The 21,187-nt window shown below is 49.4% G+C and overlaps 2 protein-coding genes across 2 annotated transcripts in view; both read right to left on the bottom strand.

Moving 5' to 3' along the window:
• Nucleotides 1-5,744, bottom strand: part of Add2 (adducin 2) — a 108,034-nt gene extending 102,290 nt beyond the window's left edge. Inside the window, exon 1 of the mRNA XM_042273617.2 lies at nt 5,429-5,744. The gene's annotated coding sequence lies outside the window, so the exon portion shown is untranslated. The remainder of the gene's footprint in view (nt 1-5,428) is intronic.
• Nucleotides 5,745-14,104: 8,360 nt separating this feature from the next.
• Nucleotides 14,105-18,347, bottom strand: Figla (folliculogenesis specific bHLH transcription factor). Its single transcript, XM_006998309.3, has 3 exons — nt 18,135-18,347; nt 16,465-16,617; nt 14,105-14,440 (listed from the first exon to the last, which is right to left on the bottom strand). Exons 1-3 carry the CDS (start codon nt 18,345-18,347, stop codon nt 14,192-14,194), a joined length of 615 nt encoding a protein of 204 aa, XP_006998371.1. The 3' UTR covers nt 14,105-14,191.
• Nucleotides 18,348-21,187: the final 2,840 nt, after the last annotated feature.

Here is a 21,187-nt window from a genome sequence, read left to right on the forward strand (position 1 = left end):
AGAATGCATAATAGTGACGTTCAGAGGCTGCAATGCATGGATTGGAGAGGATTAGGAGGAGGTTAGGAAACAGGTACTCAGACACAATTGATAAAAGGAGGAAGTTCTGGTTTCCATGGCACCATAAGGGGATGACAGCTTGCAACAACCTATTCCAAGTTTCACACTAGCTAAAAGACAGGGGCTAGAAGGCTGCAAACGCGAAGCCATCAGAGGGTGGAAGCATTACTGCCTTTTTTGTCAGAATACATTGGAGATGTGTGGGAGCGCCACAGTGAGCCCACAAAGAAGCATGCTAGTACATGGTGGTCAGAACCAAAAGACCTCTCAGGAGCTGAGCACATCAGCTATCTTGAGTCAATAATGACTCACTCCATATATAGAACAATTCACTGCACCATACCCCATAACGTAATATAATTAAAATAATGATTTTGGAAACCAGATAGATAAGAATAAGATTGCACTGTGGAGTGATCCTTTTGTATGCTGTGAGTATGTACTACTCTCATTGGTTAATAATAAAGCTGTTTGGCCCATGGCAAGGCAGGGTAAGTTTAGGCGGAACAATCAAACTGAGGACTGGGATGAAGAGGGGTGGGATCGAGAAAGAATCGAGCCGGCTGCCCAAGAAACAAGATGCCAGAGAACCAGTAAAGCCATGGACCACGTGGCAATACACAGATGAATAGAAATTGGTTAATTTAAATATAAGAGCTAGTTAAAAATAAGCCTGAGCTAATGGCTGAGCATTTTGTAGTTAATATAAGCTTTTGTGTGAGTATTTTGAACCGGGTGGTTGGAACAGAAAACTCCACCTCCACTTGCAAGATTGTCAATAAATTAGTTTTAATTGATACCATTGAACTTCGTGTCTTTGTTTTCACTGTATTTGATACCATCTGTAAACTGTTCCCATGTGGTTCATCAGAGAATCAAGGCTAGGGTAACTCTTTCTTGCCATTTCATGGGTACCATCTGAGTGTGAGGGACTTGGGGGTGGTTGAGGACAGTAGTCATTTTTGATGCTACAGCCCGAAAAGTCTTCCAGGCTAATCCTTCAGCAGATAAGTCGAACATGGGAACACTGGCATTGCAATTTCTTTTAAAGATTCAGAATTGTACCTCAACAATCCTGGCTGTGTCCCAGAACATAGTTCAGAAGGCTTCAGTGAGACAGAAATCCCCCTTGAAGGGGAACAATGCTTCTCAGGGACTCAAGGGACAGCCCAGGTGAATTTTGGCACCTTCAGTAAAATATAACTTGAATATGCATATTCTCATAATTTTGAGTAGCTAAAATGTCCATAGGGCCAGTGAGCTGGCTTAATTGGTGAACGCACTTGCCAAGCAACAAGTGTGGTCACCTGAATTCCATCCTTGGGTCCACATGCTGTAAAGAGAGAACCGACTCCCACTAGGTATTCTCTAACTCAAACGTGTGGACTGCGGCACCTATGTACACAGACGCATACACAAACACACGGACACACTAACTATGGGTAATAAAATTTTAATGCCCAAGCAAGCCAGGTGTGGTGGTTCATGTCTGTAATCCCTGCATTTGGGAAGCTGAAGCCAGAGTGTTGCTATGAGCCCATGTCAGTGAGCCAGACCAGCCTAGGCTACAATGTCTCAAAACAAACAAAACAAAACAAAACAAAAACAAAACAAAACAAAAACAAAAAACCATCTAAACAATCAACAATAAATTTTAAACTGTCTCACACACAATCTGATTTACAGAAAGGAGTAATAGAGTCTCGGTGAAAACTAAGCACCATTCTGATTTTAACAATGGTGGGCGTGGTGCCTCAAGCCTGTAATCCCATACAGCAGGACTGAGACCAACCTGGGCCACAAAGCAGTTCTAGGCCAGCAGCAGGTATAGGCTAGTGCTACAAAGATTCTGTCTCAAAGACAAAACAATGGAAAAAGGATGCCTCAGGTCACTTCTCCTCACTGACATTTTTTGCACTTGACTTTGACAACGGCAGTACAGACATGGCTCACAGCATGCCTACAAAACAATGCTAATAGCCCCTCTGAACACACAGCCACTTGAAGATAATCAGATATAATTTAAAATTCTGCTACCAAGCCACCCTGGAGTGCCTACATGAACCGGTTGCTGTTTCATTTTACAGTAATAAAAATAGTCACTGTTAATGCCTAAGGAGTGTCAGTCTGTGTCCTGAGATTCCCATTTATAAAACTCATCAGCCCTTAGGAAAGCGATATCATACACTGAGTCTCTTGCTGTCATCAGGGGGCTCTGAGAACAGAGAGGCAAGTTAACTTGCCCAAACTCCCACAGCTAGTAAGTACAACCACCAGGCAGTTGAGCTCCATTTCACCATTGTGCCCAATTGCCTGGGTGTAAGGTACTTAATAGGAGTCAATCCATCTGCAGTAATGGAAATCCAGGCCAGTTATTCAAAAATCAACAGGTGCAACTTCTACATCACACTTTCACTAAGCCAACTGCTACTAATAAATGGCCCCAAGTTGGTGTAGGGGAAGGTGCATTTGGCATGACCCTCTCATCCCTTACCAATGGCAGTAATCGTCAGGAGCTGTTCCTCTGAGCCTGGCCGGCCTCTGTTCTGTACAGACCAGCCTCCTCCTCTTCTGTGCGCTCTGGTCAAATGCCCCTCCCTTCGCCCATACTGTGACTGATTCGTCAGGCCTGTGCCCTGCTCTGACGGGGCAACGTACAACAAAAGCCTGGCCCCAAGACAATCTGGAACACATTTCTCATTATGAATTAGCTAAGATTATCACTAGGATAAAGTGACTCATTTTAGAGAATACATAGGTCCCTGGAAATGTATATAGCCTCAGAACACCAGGAATGCGAGAGACCTGAGGTCAGACCAAGCCTGTGAAACTTGCCCTGTGCCTGACAAGGGGAGAATGGAGCACCTCGTCCCACTTGCTGTGTCTGGGAGTGGGGCCTTCTTGGTCCTGGAATACAGAATGGCTCTGCTCCCCTGCTTCTCTTAAGAAGTTCTTCTGTTTTATACTCTGGAGGAGTGACGTTTTGTGTTTATTCAAGACAATGCTTATCACAGCTTGTATTGTTGCATGCACAAATATGATGCAGTTGAGAGATTCCTTTGTTACTATGCCTTCTTGCATGTGTCCTGAAAAGCTATCAGGGTGGAGTCCATGACTATTTATATCACCTTTTTGTCTCCAGAACTTCTCACCAAATCAGGGGGCTAGTAGGTTCTTACAAATGTTTACTGAATAAACAATGACTGAATATGTTCACAAATAAAACACAGACATGTGGGCTGGTCAGCTACCTTCCCCCGAGTTCCTGGAAGGTTCCTCAGCTAGCTTTAATTCTATCTCGCTTCCTTTATACTTTGCTAGGTTACCTTGTTATATTTTATGAATCCTTGTAAACTGTCTCAAATCCCTTGTGAAACAAGGTAGGCATTAAATATATTTTTCAATGTCACAAATATATTTTAAACTTTAACATAAATCCTCCACCAACACACAAACACATACACATGACCATCTGTACACTTTAAAAATAGCTGTGGTTTGTCTGAGCCTCATGGTACAAGCCTGTCATCTCAACACTTGGAAAACTGAGACAGGAGGATGATGAGTTTGAGGTCAGCCTAGGATACATATTGAGAACTTATCCAAAAAAAAAAAAATTAAGAATCTGAGTTTTGCTATCTCCAACAATATAGTAATGTTTAAAGTGAGTTCTACCCCAGGCCCAGGGCCCATGAACGTAATGGTATCTATACAAGGTTCCGTAATAGGTCTGGGACAAGCCCATTTCCAATCAGACTGGGTGCTTTGATGGACAAGAACGAACATGGGGCTTTCACTGAAACTGTTGTAGATTTTGGATCAAAGAATGATTAACCTGTGGGTTTTTAAAACATACTGTGCCGTCTTCACAGTGAGGAGTTTGTCACTACTTGTACCTCAGGTAGGGAGGAGAGAGGGTGCTAGGCAAGGTCCTGGTCCAAAGGCACCAAGCAACATCTGCCCATTTTACATAATGAAGGGCAGAAGGCACTCACCCTGGACTGGGGGTGTAGCTCAGCGGCAGAGCACCTGCTTACTGTGCTCAAGGGGTGCCATCTCCAGCACCACCAAGCAGTGTTTTGAAAAGAGCAAAAAATATCCAACAGTCGGACTCTCTAACCCCAGTTATCCTCATTCTGGGAGGGCGGGGGGTAGCGCAATTCTGACACGTTGGCTGCTTTCTCCGGCCATCGTCATTTAAGCACCTTTACTCCGGGTGCTGGCCAGGTATTCTTTCCGGACGTGAAACATAACTCGTAAATGCTGTTCCGAGCAAATACCGCTCAAAGCGCAAGTTAAACACATGATGGCCCCAACCAGCTCCAATGCAGTGGAAGGAGCTGAGGCACCCTCTCCCTGTCCCTCTGCTCTGGCAAGGATGGAGAACCAGCCCTTCCTCTCCCAGAGTCAGAAATCTCCACACAAGAACCTGAGGTTTGATTTCTATTATTCATAAGCTCATCCGAGACGCTTAGCTCTTGATGACAAACTGTCAAAGGAGGAGTGGGCATGAAGAGAAGGGTGGTAATGATGTGTGTGTCACAAAGACAGTTTTTAAAAGAATTTGACAGTGTGGGCTGAGACTTGCCTTTTTATGTGTTTATCTGTTCACTTCTGACAGGGGAGGGAGAGTACGGGTAGAACGGGCCTGAAAAGCCCAGACAATAGGCCAGTTGCAGGCCTGACTGGCATCCTAAAGCAGTCGCCCTGCCCTACCCTGCCCTCCCTTCCCCCAACACCTGGCAGGCTGTGGTTGTGATTTCAAAACAAGTAACTGCTGGACCCTGGACCCAGAGTGGCCTTCTCTGCTTCCCCCTGGGGTGCAGATGGGGAGGAGAGGGAACACGAGAGCAAGAAAAGGTGGGCACTAAAGATGAACTAGCTGGTAGCACCTCCTCAGGGACAGTGGCCTCCCCCACTCCACCCCCAAAGCTTTGGGACAACATAAAAAGCCCAACCCTAGGCGTCCAGATGTCAATCTCCCATCTTCTGCATCTGCCCTGCCAACCCCACTGCATGCAGCCAGGCAGGTGCATCTTGTGAATCTGGACCCCAGTGCGCTCAGCTGAGCAGGCGAGCATCCTGCCTGAATCCGGCAGGGCGGCGGCTCGGCTCGGCTCGGGAGGCCCTCCGAGAAGGCTACACCAACAGGCATCACGGACCCAGGAATACCCTATGCCCGCATGCAGGCCCATCTCCAGAGCTCAGTGTGACAGATCCTTAGAGCCGCAGGTGTACCCAGGCGTCCGCTCCTGCGCGGGCGCAGCCACTCCCCGGCTGCAGCGGAGCTCGCCGTCATTCTGTGGCTCCAGCATCCTGGGGATCCGCCCGCCGTAGTGCCCACCCTGCTCCTTCTTTGGTGCCCTACCTCGCACGCGGCGGCCTCGCATCCATCCCCAGGAGCCCCCAGCACTGCTGGGCGGTGTTCTTCGGCTCGGGGACCCGCTTCCCTGGCGCACAGCTACTCTGCTGCGTGGCGCTTCCCGCGCATCCCGCAGCTCCGGACAAAGGCCCTAGATCCGCGTCCCCGCGACCAGCGCTGCAGTCAGAGTCAAGTCCAGAGCCCGCAGGAGGCTGGAAGAAGTGCGAGCTCCCGGCAGTGCGCGCTGACAAAGGGCCGGACGAGTGCGCAGCGCCCCCTCCAGAGCCCGGCTCACTGCAGCGTCCCCGCCCGCCCGCGCCCTGCAGCAGCCTTGGCCCAAGGCAGAACCTGCCCCTCTGGAGAAGCCCCGAGTAAGCCACACTTGTCTCACACTCAGGGTATATTTTATTTTTATTTAGGGCCTCAGAAGGACATCTTGCCTTTGGGAAAGTAACTTTCAGTGTTGCTAGCTAGTGACTAGATTGATTCTGATTCTAACCCCCTCTTCAACTAGGCTGGGGGCTCACTCTTACAACATGCACTGCCTCTGCCTCCCCTGGCCCCTTGCACACCTTCCTATCCCCTCCCTGGAGAGACCCCAGTGGCTGAGTGGGGAGCCAACTTTAGACCTGCCACTACCCAGCACTGTGACCTTGAGGACCCCACCTAACTCTGTGAGCCTGTCTGCTGCTAGAAAGTGACCCGAATCTAAGGCATTTGTCACCTAGGCCTTTTCTAATGTTTGTGGCAGGATTGGAAAATAAGATGCCCCAGGCAATCAGGGCCTTACACCTCCAGCCTGCTTCCTCTAAACCCCCTAAATGCGATTCACTCCCGAAGCTTTTAGAAGCGTGCCTGTCAAAATGATCCGCCTCTGGCCACTGATGTCAAACCAGACCCGGGCAGCTCTGCTCTTCTGAAGTTCCCAACAGCAACCCTCAGGGGCCCAGCACAGTTAGCAGCGCCCAAATCTCCGGAAGTGGCCCAAGAACGGACATTTGTATGGACCGGAAGTTGATCTCAGGTGTTTTGTTTATTTATCGCATTCCACATTATTTTACAGCATCTTTCATTGAATTTGGAAGTTGCTGTCTTGGCTAGGCTGACTGGCCAGACAGTAGCACAAATGTGGAAACACACGGTGCCGTGTTTGGCTTTTACTACGGTGTTGGGGATCAGGACTCAGGTCCTCCTGCTTTCTCAGCAAGCATCTTACCTACCCACGGTCCTAGTAAGCTTGATTAGCTTTCTATAGTCTAGGGCAGTGGTTCTCAGCCTTCCCAATGCTGTGACCTTTTAATGCAGCTCCTCACATTATGGTGCCCCCCACCATTAAATTATTTCATTGCTACTTCGTAACTGATGGGGGCATGCCTTTCTGTATGCTGTGAATATGTGTTCTCTGATTGGTTGATAAATAAAGCCGTTTAACCTATGGCAAGGCAGCTTAGAGGCAGGTGGGAAATTCAAAGAGAGAGACAGGAAGAAGGCAGGGGGAGACACCATCCTGCTGCCCAAGGAGCAACATGTAATGGGACACAGGTAAAGTCACGGAACATGTGGCAATACATGGCTTAATAGTTGTGGGCTAATTTGAGATATAAGAGCTGGCTAGTGAGAAGCCTGCCATGGCCATAGTTTAAAAATAATATAAGCCTCTGTGTGTTACTTGGGTCTTGGGACTGCAGGGCTGTGGGAGCTGGGCGGGACCAGGAGAAAACTTTCAGCTACACATAACGGTAATTTTGTTACTGCTATGAATCATACTGTAAATATCTGCTATGCAGGATATCTGATACGCAAACCCCATGGGGGGGCTGAGACTCACAGGTTGAGAACTGCTGTCCTCCAGTCATCTGAGAGGAAAGCCTCTATTGCAGGATTGCCCAGATCAGATTGGCCTGTGGGCATGTCTGCGGGGTGATTTCCTTGATTGTTCATTGGTGTAGGGAGGCTCAGGCCACTGTAGGCAACACAATTCCCTGGGCAGGTGGTCCTGCCTGGCCTATATAAGAACTCCAGCTGGCTGAATGAACCAGCCTGCAACATTTCTCCCCGGTTTCTCCTTCCACTTCCTGCTTGAGTGCCTCTCCTGACTTCTCTTGGTAGACTGTGGTCTGGAAGTGTGGGTCAAATAAACCTTTTCCTCCCCAAGTTGCTTTTGTTCCTGGTGCCTGTCATGGCAATACAATGAAACTAGAACATTCACCACGCTATCCCCCTCACCCACACATATTTTAAACAAGGACTCTGACGATTCCCTTGCATACAGGCATATGAGAATGGGCATTCTAGGACTAGGACTGTGGCCCAGTGGTAGAGTGCTCGCTTGATACACATGAGGTCCAAAGTTCCAGTACTCAGTAGTACAGAGGTGGGGCAGGAGAGGACTGAGGCAAAGTGGAGACACCCACAACAACAACCCCACAACAGCTGGCAGGCATGCAGCTCAAATGTCAGAACAACTGTTTCTCTGCAGTTCTCCCTAAACCCACACATCATGCCCCTGGTCCCACACCTCTCCACCTGCACAGCTTCTCACACATTTCCATGTTGGTTTCTGTCACTCTGCATTAAAACTTAACAGAACAAGCCACAAGGATGAACTCTCCCCTCTCTGGTACCTATGTCCAGAGCTCCACAACCAAGGAAGTATGGAGTAGCATGCCCCATCAGAACCCCAGGGAATCTGGGAGCCCCTTTTTAGAATTCCCTGAAATGAAAGATAAAGCAGACTCCTTTCCTGAACAGAACCTCAACAGGAAATCAGGGACCATTTCCTAAACCCTCCCAGCCGTCTCTGTTACACTGAAATCTCTCATTCTGGACACTGGTGTTCTCAAACCAAGACCCTGCTTGGCTCCCAGCACCGTCCAAAGGCTTTATGCACTGTTTTCCTTATTCAGTCCTCAGAAGAACTCCAAGAGGTAGGCAGTGTTATCATCCCCTCTTAACTGAAGAAGCTGAGGCAAAGTAGATAGAGAACTTATCCAAGACCACACAGCTAGTACATGGCACAGTCGGGATTTTAAACCAAGCACGCTGCCCCAGAGCTTATGATGGCCTCTACTTCCCAACAGGAACAAGAACGGGTTTTCTGAAACTGCCCTAGAAACTGGCCATGGTAGATAATGTCTATAATCCAAGCATTTAAGAGCCAGAGGCAGGAAGACTACTGAAAGCCTGAAACCACAGATTTGAGACCAGCCTGAGCCACATATCAAGTTCAAGGCCACACAGTGAGGCTCTGTACCCTTTCCCAAAGGCAGAACTGGAACAAAGTGGTGGCAACTCTCCTCTACTCACTTAGACGGTGACCCTCCTCCCAAGCCATCACAGCATTTTCAAAGCATGAAAAAAATCAAATGTGTCCCTCTTCTCCTAAGGCTTCAGGACTCACTCAAATGTCTGACGGGAAGCAGGAATTGCCCCAATTCTGCATTAGCAGCCTGTGAAATCTCCACTGGTGTTGCGGGCATTTTCACTCAATTCTAGAATTGTTGTTGGTAGAAATGTAGAAATGTTGTTGGTGCCAGCTGTCCCAGAAGCACTCTGAAAGCCCAACATGCCTGGCCCTCTTTGACCAGGGACAGAAGAGCTCTGGACACCCTAGGTCAGACCTGGACACCGCAGCTGGGTGACCCCTAGAGGCCAGATGCACTTTAAAGCTTGATTTTCTGACAGATTTGCATTAAGATGATTTCTCGGCTCCAAGTCCTTTTAATGCCCGTCAGCAGTCGCTGTAGGGAGAGGAGACGGCCGTGCAGCAGGCACACCGCACTTTGTCATGGAGCTTCTAAGATGGCCTCAAGGATCGCTATCCTCCTGGGATTCATCCCTGAGTTGCTGGTGGGACTGATTTGCCTCTGACCCACCTCTTCAGCTAAGGTGGTGGGATGCCATTTTAGAGTTTCTACTGCTGTGATAAAACACCATGACCAAAAGCAGCTTGGGGAGGAAAAGGTTTATTTCATCTTACAGCTTGTAGTCCATCATCCAGGGAAGACAAGGCAGGAACTCAATGCAAAGGCCATGGAGGAGTAGTGCTTACCTGCTTGCTCATCATGGCTTACTCAGCCTTTCTTATACCATTCAGGACCACTTGTCCAGAGGTGGCACCACCGCCAGTGAGCCGGGCCCTCCCACATCACTCAATCAATAAAATGGCCCATAGGCCAATCTGGTAGAGGCATTTTCTCAACTGAGGATCCCTCTTCCAAAATGGCTCTAGCTTGTGTCAAGTTGACAAAATACAAACCAGTCCAGATACCTCCCATCTGTGGTTCCAGTCATAAGAGTCTTCTCCTGTGACTAAAGAGTCTTTTGGTTGCCTTCCTAGCGTGTATGCTTTTGTGAGGGAAACATTTTGGGAAGGCCTATATGGTGGAAAGCTGAGGGCAACACCATTCTCACCAGCTAGAAGCACTTAGTCCAAAAGCCCGAGAGGGAATTAATTCTGCCAACAACCACGTGTGTATAAAGGCAGACCATTCCCCGGTGGAGGCTTCACATGAGACCTGGAGGCAGAGGACCAGGTGATACCACATCCACACTCAACTCCCCACCCTCAGAAACTGTGAAGAATTTAATGTGTTGCTCTAAGGGTGACACTTTGTCACTCACATGAGGACAGGTAACCACTGCAGAATCCACATCCACTGTCCACCAATTTGATGTCTAGCAGCCTTCTTCAGGGCATGCTGGAGTCACTGAAGGGGTTAGCACCCTGGCACCAGCTCCTCACTCCTGAGTATTGGAAAGACCCCAAGAGGCACCTTCTACACTGTCTCTCAGCCAGCTGCCCACAGCAGTCACCTGCTTGGCACGAATCTCTCGGGGCTTGCTCCTCTCCCCTAGGTCCCTCTTGTTCCACTGTGGGTGCTTACACTCAAACACAACCATCGACTGCTAAAGCAATTTGCCGCTGCACACCAAAATTAAAGGTGGGCATTTTCCTGAGATACAATCTCCATAGTTTTGTAGGCCAAGTCTGAATATGATTTGGAGCCCTGTACTCTGTAAGATTCTCAACTAGTCACAAATGACGAACAGTGGCAGGACAGTTGCCACACCCCCATCAATGCAACGCCAACCTTAACACAGCAAAAAGAACTACACCAGAAACTGTTTAAACAAATCCCTCCCAAGCCTTGAAATAAATCCAATTCCTACTCAGACTAGGTATGTGGCTTCTCATGGCTCACGCGCAACCCCCATCAAAAAATGGGTGGCTTTAGTCCCCAGGGAAACTACTCCAGCTCCAGAAGCTAAAAATTCGACCCCCACCCCTGCCTCAGCAGATGCTCGTGAACTTCATTCTGATCCTGCCTCCCAGGAATGCTGCTGATCTGGCACAGCCCGTTCTGACCCCATCTCTAAATCCTCCCAAATGCTATCGCTGCCAGCCCCAGGAATGCCATTCTCCAGATCCTCTCTGAAGGCAAATGGAAGGGCGCTACCTGTGCAGAGCAAAGCTGGCAAGGCCACACCCCACCTGCTGAGCACTCTGAAAGAATACTTCAGTCTAGAGAGCCTCGACAGCTGCCACAGTGTGCTCAGTCGGGGTACCCAGGGAGTATTCTGGAACCCTATGCAGCACCCCTGTAGATAACCTGGGCTGAAACCTAAGACTTTTATAGTCAAATAAAGCTAGCTCAAAGGGCTGGGGGTGAGGGTGACCCATGAGTAAGGGCACTTGCTTTGCAAACACCAGGACTTGATTTAGAGTCCTTAGCACCCAGCATCAGTGGGTGGAGAGAGGCCACCTGTTGAGGGGTCACAGTGCAGTGCCTGCCTACCTTGCACAAAGCCCTGAATTTGATCTCCAGCATCACGTAAGCGGGATCTGATGGCATGTGTCTGTAACGCCAGTACTGAGATAATGAAGGATGTCTATCAGAAGTTCAAGGCCAACCTGGGCTACACAAGATCCTGTCCAAAAACAAACTACTCTTTTTAAATTTCAGTGGATATGACATTCTTAATTAAATGAATGGAATCCTAGAATGCACCTGCACAAAAAAAAAATAGTGCTTCTTATAACCCGACTCAGAAGTCATCTCTGACAGAAGCCACATGTCCAGTGGGAAAAAAAATCTCAAATATGCAGTATGTTCTTTGTTCACAGAAGTGACATGCTCTTGGCTAGCTAAAATGACCAAATAGTGCTAGGCATGCTGGCATGCGTCTGAAATCTCAGGACTCAGGTGGCTGAGACAGGAGGATCATGAGTCTGAGACGAGCCTAGGCTACACTGCAGGACCTTATTGCAAACAAACGAAACAAAAAACAACCAACCAAAAAAATGAAAATCCCAGAGAAATAAGTCTTTTTCCTTTTTCTGAAACAAATTCAGGACCTGTTATCCTTAGAAAATAAGGACCTCATCCATTTGCTGTGGTGCTGCCGAGCCCAGGCTGCTCTGCCATTACCCAGACTCCCATCTGGCCCGGGCTCAAAGGACTAGAAGAATGGCATGAAAACATCAGAATGAGGGTCATTCTGCGGAGCATTGTGCTTGTTAGCTTAGGTAGGTGGGGAAGCCTATGGCGGGGGTTGGGGCTGCTCTTCCTCTCTTTCAGGCTCAGTCATGCCCATCCACTCACACATGACAACAGAAATTGTCCCCTACCATGGACTTACAAGAGAGGTTTATTTTTTCGGTCTGTGTAGGAGTGTTTGCCTGCATGCTAGGTATGTGTATCATGTGCACGCAGTGCCTATGGAGACCAAAAGAAGGCACTGGATCCTTTGGAACTGGAGTTACATGTGGTTGTGAATCACCATGGGGGTGCTGGGAACTGAACCCAGGTCTTCTAGAAGAGCAGCCAGTGCTCTAACCACTAAACCACCTCTCTAGTGCTGTGGATATTGCTCTGTATAAATAAAATGCTGATTGGCCAGTAGCCAGGTAGGAAGTATAGGCGGGACAAGCAAAGAAGAGAATTCTGGGAAGTGGAAGGAGACGCTGCCAGCTGCCGCCATGAGTACCAATATGTAAGATACTGGTAAGCCACAAGCCATGTGGCAAGGTATAGATTTATAGACATGGGTTAATTTAAGATATAAGAACTAGATAGCTAGAAGCCTGAGTCATTAGGCCAAACAGTTTAAATAATATAAGCGTCTATAAGTTTATAAGTGGGCTATGGGACTGCCGGGGCTTGGTGGGGCCCAGAAAGAAAAACTCCAGCTACACTCTAGTTCCAAGAGACAGTTTTTATTTCGATCGGCCATACTAGGAACGTCTAGGCTAAGCATGGACTCAGGAAGTCTTTAGAAAGCCAATCAGAATGAGAAGAAAAAGTCAGCTGGGAGGGACGCTTGGCTCAGTCTGGGAGGAAGGGACTGGACCTCCCTGGACTGAGTCTACCAAGTTGATCACAGTCCTCGGAGGAGGACCTGTCCTGGAGGAGGTGGGAATGGAGGGTGGGCTGGGGGTAAGGGAAGGGGGTGGGAGGGGGAGAATAGGGGAACCCATGGCTGATATGTAGAACTGAATGGTATTGTAAAATAAAAAATATATATAACAAAAAAAAGGAAAAAAAATTGTTTCTAAAAAGCTGCAAAAAAAAAAAAAAACCAAAAACAATACCAGTATGAAAATAACAAACTGAATTCACAGACTATTGTGAGGAGAGGAGAAACAATAAATTCAGGAAATTAAAAAAAAAAAAGTCAGCTGGGTAGACAGAAGGCCTAGGGCAGAGCACTGGCTCTTCCTGCAGAGCTGAGCTTCCTGTGGCTCCGTAGAGTGAGCAACGACCATCTAGGTGAACACTAACCTGGCAAATACTGCGCCAGATACTCTCCATCACCTGAGTCTCCATTAGTCTATATACAAGATAGATACAATTACTATTCCTGCGCTACACGTAGAGCAATTATGGATCCGAGGTTCAGTAGCTTGCGCAAGGTCACACAGCTAGCAGATGGCAAAATAAGTGTCTGAACCTCAGCAGTCTTCCTCCAGGCTGACTTTCAACTGCCATTTAACTGCTTCCCATGATACCCCCTCCACCTCTGTGCCCCTGCTCTTCAGTGAGCGTGTTGGTGACAGTGGCTTGGCTCAGTCAGTGTCGAGCCTTTCTTATGTCAGTAATATTTACTACATGGCATGGGTTAGATGGTCTATACCACAGACAAAAACTGGCCCTTTGAACCCAGAGAAGTCACACTTATTACTTATAAAATGTGACCTTATAGCCACCCTCCACCAAACAAACAAAAACAAAATAATCAACCAATATCACCTAGAGGGGCATGGCAAACTATATATTTCTTTTTCTGGAAACTAGAAGAATCTAGAAAGCCTTTTGTTGTGTTAAATAAGGGCCTGAAAGAAATAAGCTACAGGGGTTGGAGAGGTGGCTCAGCAGTTAAAACTATTTGCTGCTCTTCCAGAGGACCCGAGTTTTCAGCACTCACTTTGGGCAGCTAACCACCACCAGTAATCCTAGCTCAAGGATATCTAGCATCCTCTTCTGGTCTCTGTGGGTACTGTATACATACATACATACACACACACACACACACACACACACACACACACACACACACACGCCTTTAACAAAAGAAGGAACAAACCTTCCATGTGGGCTGTGTGGCTCTGGAGGAAGACCTTCTCCCCATGTGCCTACTGATTAATTTGGGAACACAATCATCTCCAGACAAGCAAACTCCTTTCCCAAATCATCTCATTTTAATCATGTTTTACATGGAAAATAACCATCTCAGTAAATCTTTTGGAGCTTTTCAAATTATACATGACTATTTTAGGAGAAATCTTTCATCAGACTCTTGATGAATGAAGTAACTCCTCGTCACGGGTGCTGTGCTCTGATGACAGGTGTACAATGGCTCACTGTGGCCACCGTATGCCCAAGGCCCCTCTTCTTCTTTCTTCAAGTCACTTGCACAGCTGGTAGGCTGGGTAGCGTTTCCCAAGAGCCCTCTAGCCGAGGACACGTGAGGGTCAGAGGGTCTGCTACTGTGGGTCTGTTCCTCGGAGCCTTGTTTCTAGAGACCATAGTGATTGTCAAACAGTATAACATGCCAGTCAGACATTTTAAGATTTAAACCAACACGTTCAAAACCCCTAAATCTGAAGGTTTCATCTCATGGATAAAGAGAGAAGAGGCCCATCAGGCTGCCCTGATCTCTAACCTCCAGTGCTGTGCAATGGCTAAGTGCATTTAGCACCATGTCTGGACAACGCCCATAGTTTGTAAGGAGTGCAGTACTTCAGTTATATCAACACACAGGGGAGAATTGGCCATGGTGGCCTGTGCCTGCTCTCCCAGCATGCCAGAGGACAAGGCAGGACAATCACAAGTTTGAGGCTAGCCTGTCTCAAAAAACAAAACCAAACCCATAAAACAAAACCCAACAGTAAAAATTAAGGCGGCCGCCTGTGTGTGCCCTGTCTTAAGGTCTCTATTGCTATACGATAAAACGCGGTAATCAAAGGCAACTTGGGGAGGAAGAGTGTCTATAAATCTCAGGCCACACTCCATCCCTGAGGGAAGTCGGATCAGGAACTGAAGCAGGAGCCATGGGGGATCATTGCTTAACTGACTTGCCCAGCCTGCTTTCTTAGATATCCTGGGAACACTAGCCTGGGGGAGGGCACTACCCACAGTGGGCTGAGCTGTACCACACCAGTCATCAACCAAGAAAATGCCCCCACAGACTTGTCTACAGTCTGATCTCATGGAAACATTTTCTTAGGTGAGAGTCTCTCCTCTCAGATGATGCCTGCTGGTGTCATTGACAAAAAAAAAAAAAAAAACAAAAAAACAAAAAGCAAAACAAAACAAAAAAACAGCACAGTGCACAAACACTATCATTGTGCTTCTGCCCAGTGTGACCAACAGAATAACCCACTCCTGTGGTGTCCAAGGATCTTCCTTCCCAGCGGACACCTGAGTAGGATTTGTGGACACCCCCCCCAAAAAAAAAAACCACAAAAATCTTCTAGTTCTACTACATGTAAGTTTCTCGAATGTTTCTCCATCTATAAGCCTCTCCTCTTCTGCTCTTGGAGAAGGCTTCCACTTCATCATTTACTTTCTTTATTCCTATCTATCCTATTTCTTTCTATTCTCACACTACCAGGAGAGATGGACTTGAAGTTTGCTTGAGCCCAAATACTTACTTACACTGCCCACCGCCACCGCCACCACCATCCCCCACCCCACCCCCACCCACCCCCACAAGCTGGCTGGCAGCCCACTTCCCTACCAGGTGCTGGGCCTGGCGTCTCCCCACCTTCTCCTCCCCAGTCTCTGTATCTTCAGCACCCTCCACCCTCATTTCCCAAGATTCTCTCCTCAGTTTTATGACCCCGTTTTGTGCTCCTCAGTCCTTTTCCTCGCCGGTGACTTGGCTCTTGCACCATTTCAGGCCTCGTTGTAAAGCCCTTTGTCTGGGACTTATCTTACCTGCCCTGGTGACAGGTACTCTTTCAGGCCTGTCCATGAAGCAGACCACGAACCAGCCAGAACCACCTCCTGCCTACAGGGTGCTTCTGAGCTGACTGACCCTTCTGATATTAGTGACACTCTGGTGCCTCGTGGTTTATAAAGCATGGTCAGCAGATCCTGTCTAGTGGCTAATCTGTCAGGAAACAGCCACCACAAAGAGCTTTGATGGGAGCCTCTCCTGGTACTCCAGCTATCAGAGTCCAGCAGGCAGGTGTGCTAGACTGTGCCAGGGAGGCTACAGATAGATGAGCATGCCTGGGTTCAAAGCCAGTCCTGACACTTACCTAAATGGCCATGATCTATATTTTGATCTTCTCCAAGTGGGGTTCAGATAAAACAAATGTTGACTGTTTTCTGTAAGTTGCCTAGCATGGCACCTGGCAGGTAGAAATGGCTCAAACATGGTGGCCACTACCGTTCTAAACTGCTAACTTTCATTGCGGCAAGGTCTCCTTCTGTAGTATAGAAAGGCTTTGAACTCATAGCAGTCCTCCTGCCTCAGTCTCCCGGATGTAAGACTCCCCCACACCCAGCTTTAGAATTTTTAACCACTTATACCTCTGAGGCCTTTGCTCCTTCCAGAACAGAGCCGAGCACCCGTATGTATTCCGATGCACCTTTCAGGATGTCAACTTTGCTGGGCTTCCTGCTCTGTGGCAGAAATGGCACCAGCGCCTTCAGCTTGGCAAAGCCACGGTTGAGATTTTTTATCTAGAAAGCAAAAAGCTACAGTGACACACTGATATATTTATTGCCTTGCAGACATTTCCCCAAAGCACAGAAGAAGGTTGAGTGTGACCTCCACTATGCTCTCTAAATGAAAGTTAAAAAGTAGAGTGGTCTTGAAATCACAGCGGGGTTAGCTTTCTAGAGTCTCCTGAAGAGCATCCTTCTCGGTTCTTAGCCGTCCCCCAACTCCTGTGAAGTCTTCTGCCTCACATGGTCCTTCCCACTGCATTTCCAGACCTCCATTTCTGAAGGGCTTGGCTTAGAAGTTCAGGAATAAGGAGAAGGCCTAAAGGTGCGCTTCAGTCTTCCTCTCTTCAGTTCCTGCTCCAGGGTCACCTTTGCTACAGCCAAACCCAAAGATTACCCAGAGCCAAAGGGGCCCCAAGCCTTCCCTTGACTGCTTTGGGACCAAATTTTGCCTGAGATACTAAAATCTACCAGCAGGTGCCGCTCTAAGCACAGCCCACCACAAATTCAGATAAAGAGATACTATGCTTTTTTACTTCTTGGGGGGAGAGGGTGCCAGAGAGATGGCTCCGTGGGTAAAAGTGCTTGCCACAAAACCTGGCAGCCTGAATTTGAACCCCAAATCCCATATAAAGATTGAAGGAGAGAACCCACTCCATGAAATTGTCCTCTGGCCTCCACACGTCACACGTTACTACCCCATATCAACAACAAACACACAAAGCCTTTGAGTAGCCTCCACGAGGGCTGGAAAGACAGCTCAGAGATTAAGAGCATGTGTTGCTCTTGCAGAAGACCAGAGAGTTCGGTTTCCAGAGCCAAACACAACTGCTTATTACAGTTGAGCGCCAGGGCCCTCGCCCAGGCCCTGCACTCAGGTGCACATGCACATAATGAAATTTTATAAAACAGTAACTTAGGCTGGACAGATGGCTCGGCAGCTAAGAGCACTTGTTCTTGCAGACTACCTGGGTTAAATTCCCAAAAGCCAAACATGGCAACACACGTCTGGATTTCTAGTTCCAGGAAACCAACTCTCTCTTTTCTGACTCCCAGGTACACACACGATGCACATACATGTATGCAGGGGAAACGCTCACACAAGATATAAGCAGATGAATCTTTACGTGTTTAAACAATTAACAAGTAACATTAACTTCCACGAGAGGCCCCAGCCACCCTTTGAGGTCAGGATGCACCAGGCAGGGAAAAAGGACTCAGCGGACCCCTTTAGCACACAAGCTGCACCCACAGATGTGAGGCCAAGGCTCCGATACACTGTTTCTAAAGCACCTGTCCCGGTGCAGGGTCTGAAACTGGCGAGGGGCTCCCTCTGCTCCCTCTGTCCCCGAACCATCCAGGAGGGTCAGCAGGTGAGGCAGCCGCTCCCACGGCCCTGCACGCGCAGCTGCATTCAGGTGCAGTGTAAGCAGGCTACTGGGGACCCGGGCCAAGCCTCGCGAAGACGAAGTCACCCAGGAGGGCCGCGAGGGAAGGCAAGGGGTGGGAGTGAGGTGGCCCCGGACCCGCACCCGCTCGCGCTCCTTGGCGTTGGCCACGCGCCTGCGCTCCAGCACCAGATGCAGGTCGTCCGTGGAGGAGTAGCCGCCCGAGGGCAGCCGCTTGAGCCTACAGATGGCGGCGAGCCGGGGCAGGGGCCCCAGCTGGGCCTGCAGCAGCTCCTCCAGCATCTCAGCCTGCGGGGTGGCCAGGAAGGGCTCTGGGGACGCCAGGGCTGTGTCCATGGTGGCAGGTCAAGGCCACGGCCTGGCCAGGGCCTTGCACCTGCTGCGCCTCAGGTGCGCCAAGCCGCGGAGGGCGGGGCACGCGGAGGGCACGAGGTGGGCGTGCGGCGGGAGCGCAGAGGCCCATGGGCAAAGGCCTTCCCCGGGCACACTTCACACCTGGCTGTGGGGGGGCGGGTCCCGGCGGGGGCGGAGCCTTGGGTGGGAGGGGCTTGTGGAGGACCTGGGAGAGCAGGAGGAGGACGGAGGGGCCGCACGCTCAGGTTAGGGTCCACGGGCTTTACACCTGTCGCGCCTCCTTGAGCTATACAAAGAGGGACCGGATGAAGAGCCCCTTGAGAGGCCATGATGAAAAGGTCTTCGACAAGAATGAGGGCGGAAAAGGATGGAGCTAGGGCATGGAAATCTGCAATCAAGCAAAGGGCCTTTTACACCTGAGCCTGGAAAGATGTCTCCAAATCCTCTGCCTGAAGCCCACTTGGTGGAAGGAGAGAATCGACTCCCAAGAATCCTCTGATTTCCAGTCATGTGTCGTGCCACATGCACCCCACACGTATTCACACACGGGCAAAAATAAATAATGAAAGCAAAAAGGCCTTATAGCTTGAGCTCTGGGTATGAGCGTGGAAGAGCAGGGCTAACAGAGCACATGGAGGGCCATGGTCTATGTGCTTATGCCTGGTTCACTGGGGAACACGAGGCTCAAGGAGGAGCGGATTCGTGGGGGACACCAGGAGGGACGGGGCCCATAAAGGGTCGGCCCTGGGTGGGTCCTGAAGAAACTGCTGGTCCGTAGGCCTAACACCTGTGTGGAGGCAGGAGGGGGCGTCTGGGACCAGGTGTGATAGTGGTAAAGTGATGAAGGACCTTCACCTGCCTCACCTGGGATGCGTGAGGACCAGGCAAGGACAGGAGGGGCAGAGAGCTCACAGAACTCTACCATCAAGAGAGCTTATACCCTGAACACCTGGGGCCCTGGACTCCAGGGCAGGGAGAGCGGAAGGGCGGGAAGACGGAAGGGGCCAGTGCGTCCTTCAAAGGGTTTTGATCAACAGTCCTGCGTTTTCTCCACCTCCTCCACATGCGGGATGAGGGGCAGGACTAGTCGCTCCATGAAGGACCATAGCTGAAGAGCCTTTCACCTGGCTCACTCACCTCACAGCTCCTGTGTGCCAGGCCCCGGTGGAGATGAGTGGAGGTCCATGGTCAAGAGACTGACTGTGTTGATATTCCTGAGAGTGCAGAGTAGGGAGAGAAATGCCTCCCAGCCTGCCTGCCTGCTTGCCTGCCTGCGCTGCCCAAAGTGCTGTGGACCTGAGCAGTCTGCCTCCCCAGAGAGCGCCCTCTAATACCGCCAGGTGCTGAACACTGGGTCACAGCACTGTCGAGGTTTGTTTTCTTTCTCATACACATACTGAGGTGCCGGGGCCCAAAGTTCTGATTTCATGGGTGTAAGTTCCCGGATGCATGCTAAGGCATACACACAGGTACAACTACATGATGAAACGCTGAAAACATTGAAAACGAAGCAGCCAAAAGGGAGCCCAGACAAAATGCTTGCCCAGCACTGGTGAAGTCCTGGGTTCCATCACCAGCCCAAACTACCAGGCTGTGGACAAAGTTCCCAGCACAATAGCAAAGATCCCTTGAACCCCAAGAAGGCCCCCTTGTTCAGGCCTCACACTGGCCGCTTGCTGCAACTTCTTTCTCGTTCTGACTTACCACTTCCATTAGTTCTTCCAAGCTATTTCAATTCTTTTTTATTTTTATCTTGTATTTGAGATTTCATCCTGCACTGCCTGGAGTAGGTCTGAATTTCTGAGCACAGTCATCCTCCTGCCTCAGATTCCAGAATACTGGAGTCACAGGCATGTCAACCCACACCTGGGCAGTAGGGAAGAGATTTTAAAAAATGAGATAAAATTGGGGAAGCTGCTCATTCACTCGGGGAGTTGGAAGGAATGCAGTAAAGAGTCAACCTTCTGCTCTCCCTGGCTCCCTTCCCGCACCTTCACCACATGCAAGCTGGGGTGACTGTCTGGGCCACACCACCACAGGCTTCACAGTGGTCAAAAGTGCATCTCCAGCAGAAACCGAGAAGGAGAACAGACACATAGGCGCTGACCACAGTTCCTCCCTAGGGAACAGCCAGAGGTCATTTCCTCACAAGGACCCTCAGGACAAACCCTTCCTGTTCTCCACGTGGGCTTTCAGAGCCACGAGCCACAAGACAGTGCCAGTGCAGAGCCCTGTGTGTGCTTTGGCCACAGAGGAGCTGCCACTCAGGCCGGGCTGGGAGCCACAGCAGAGGACAGGGCCAGAGAAGTCTGGACTAAACTTTGTGCACATTCTAAAGCTCTGAAGCATCATCTCCCCATCTGCTGAGGGCCAGGCTAGAGAGAACTCTCCTTGGAGTGAGTAGGGAGTCAGAAAGTCCAATCTCACCACAGTGAGCTCTGCACACGTGGACATTGAGATCTATGTGGGAAACACAGTGAGCACTGCACACATGGACAGTGGGATCTATGTGGGAAACAGTGAGCTCTGCACACGTGGACGGTGGGATCTATGTGGAAAACAGTGAGCACTGCACACGTGGACAGTGGGATCTATGTGGGAAACACAGTGAGCACTGCACACGTGGACAGTGGGATCTATGTGGAAACACAGTGAGCACTGCACACGTGGACAGTGGGATCTATGTGGAAACACAGTGAGCACTGCACACGTGGACAGTGGGATCTATGTGGGAAACTTGATTCTAAACTTATCCTATACAGTAACTTGTCTTTTAGAGAGAGGGTCTCATGCAGTCTAGACTGGCCTTTAACTTGCTGTCA

This window comes from Peromyscus maniculatus, chromosome 3 (assembly GCF_049852395.1).
Source record: "Peromyscus maniculatus bairdii isolate BWxNUB_F1_BW_parent chromosome 3, HU_Pman_BW_mat_3.1, whole genome shotgun sequence".
NCBI classification, from domain to species: Eukaryota; Metazoa; Chordata; class Mammalia; order Rodentia; family Cricetidae; genus Peromyscus; species Peromyscus maniculatus.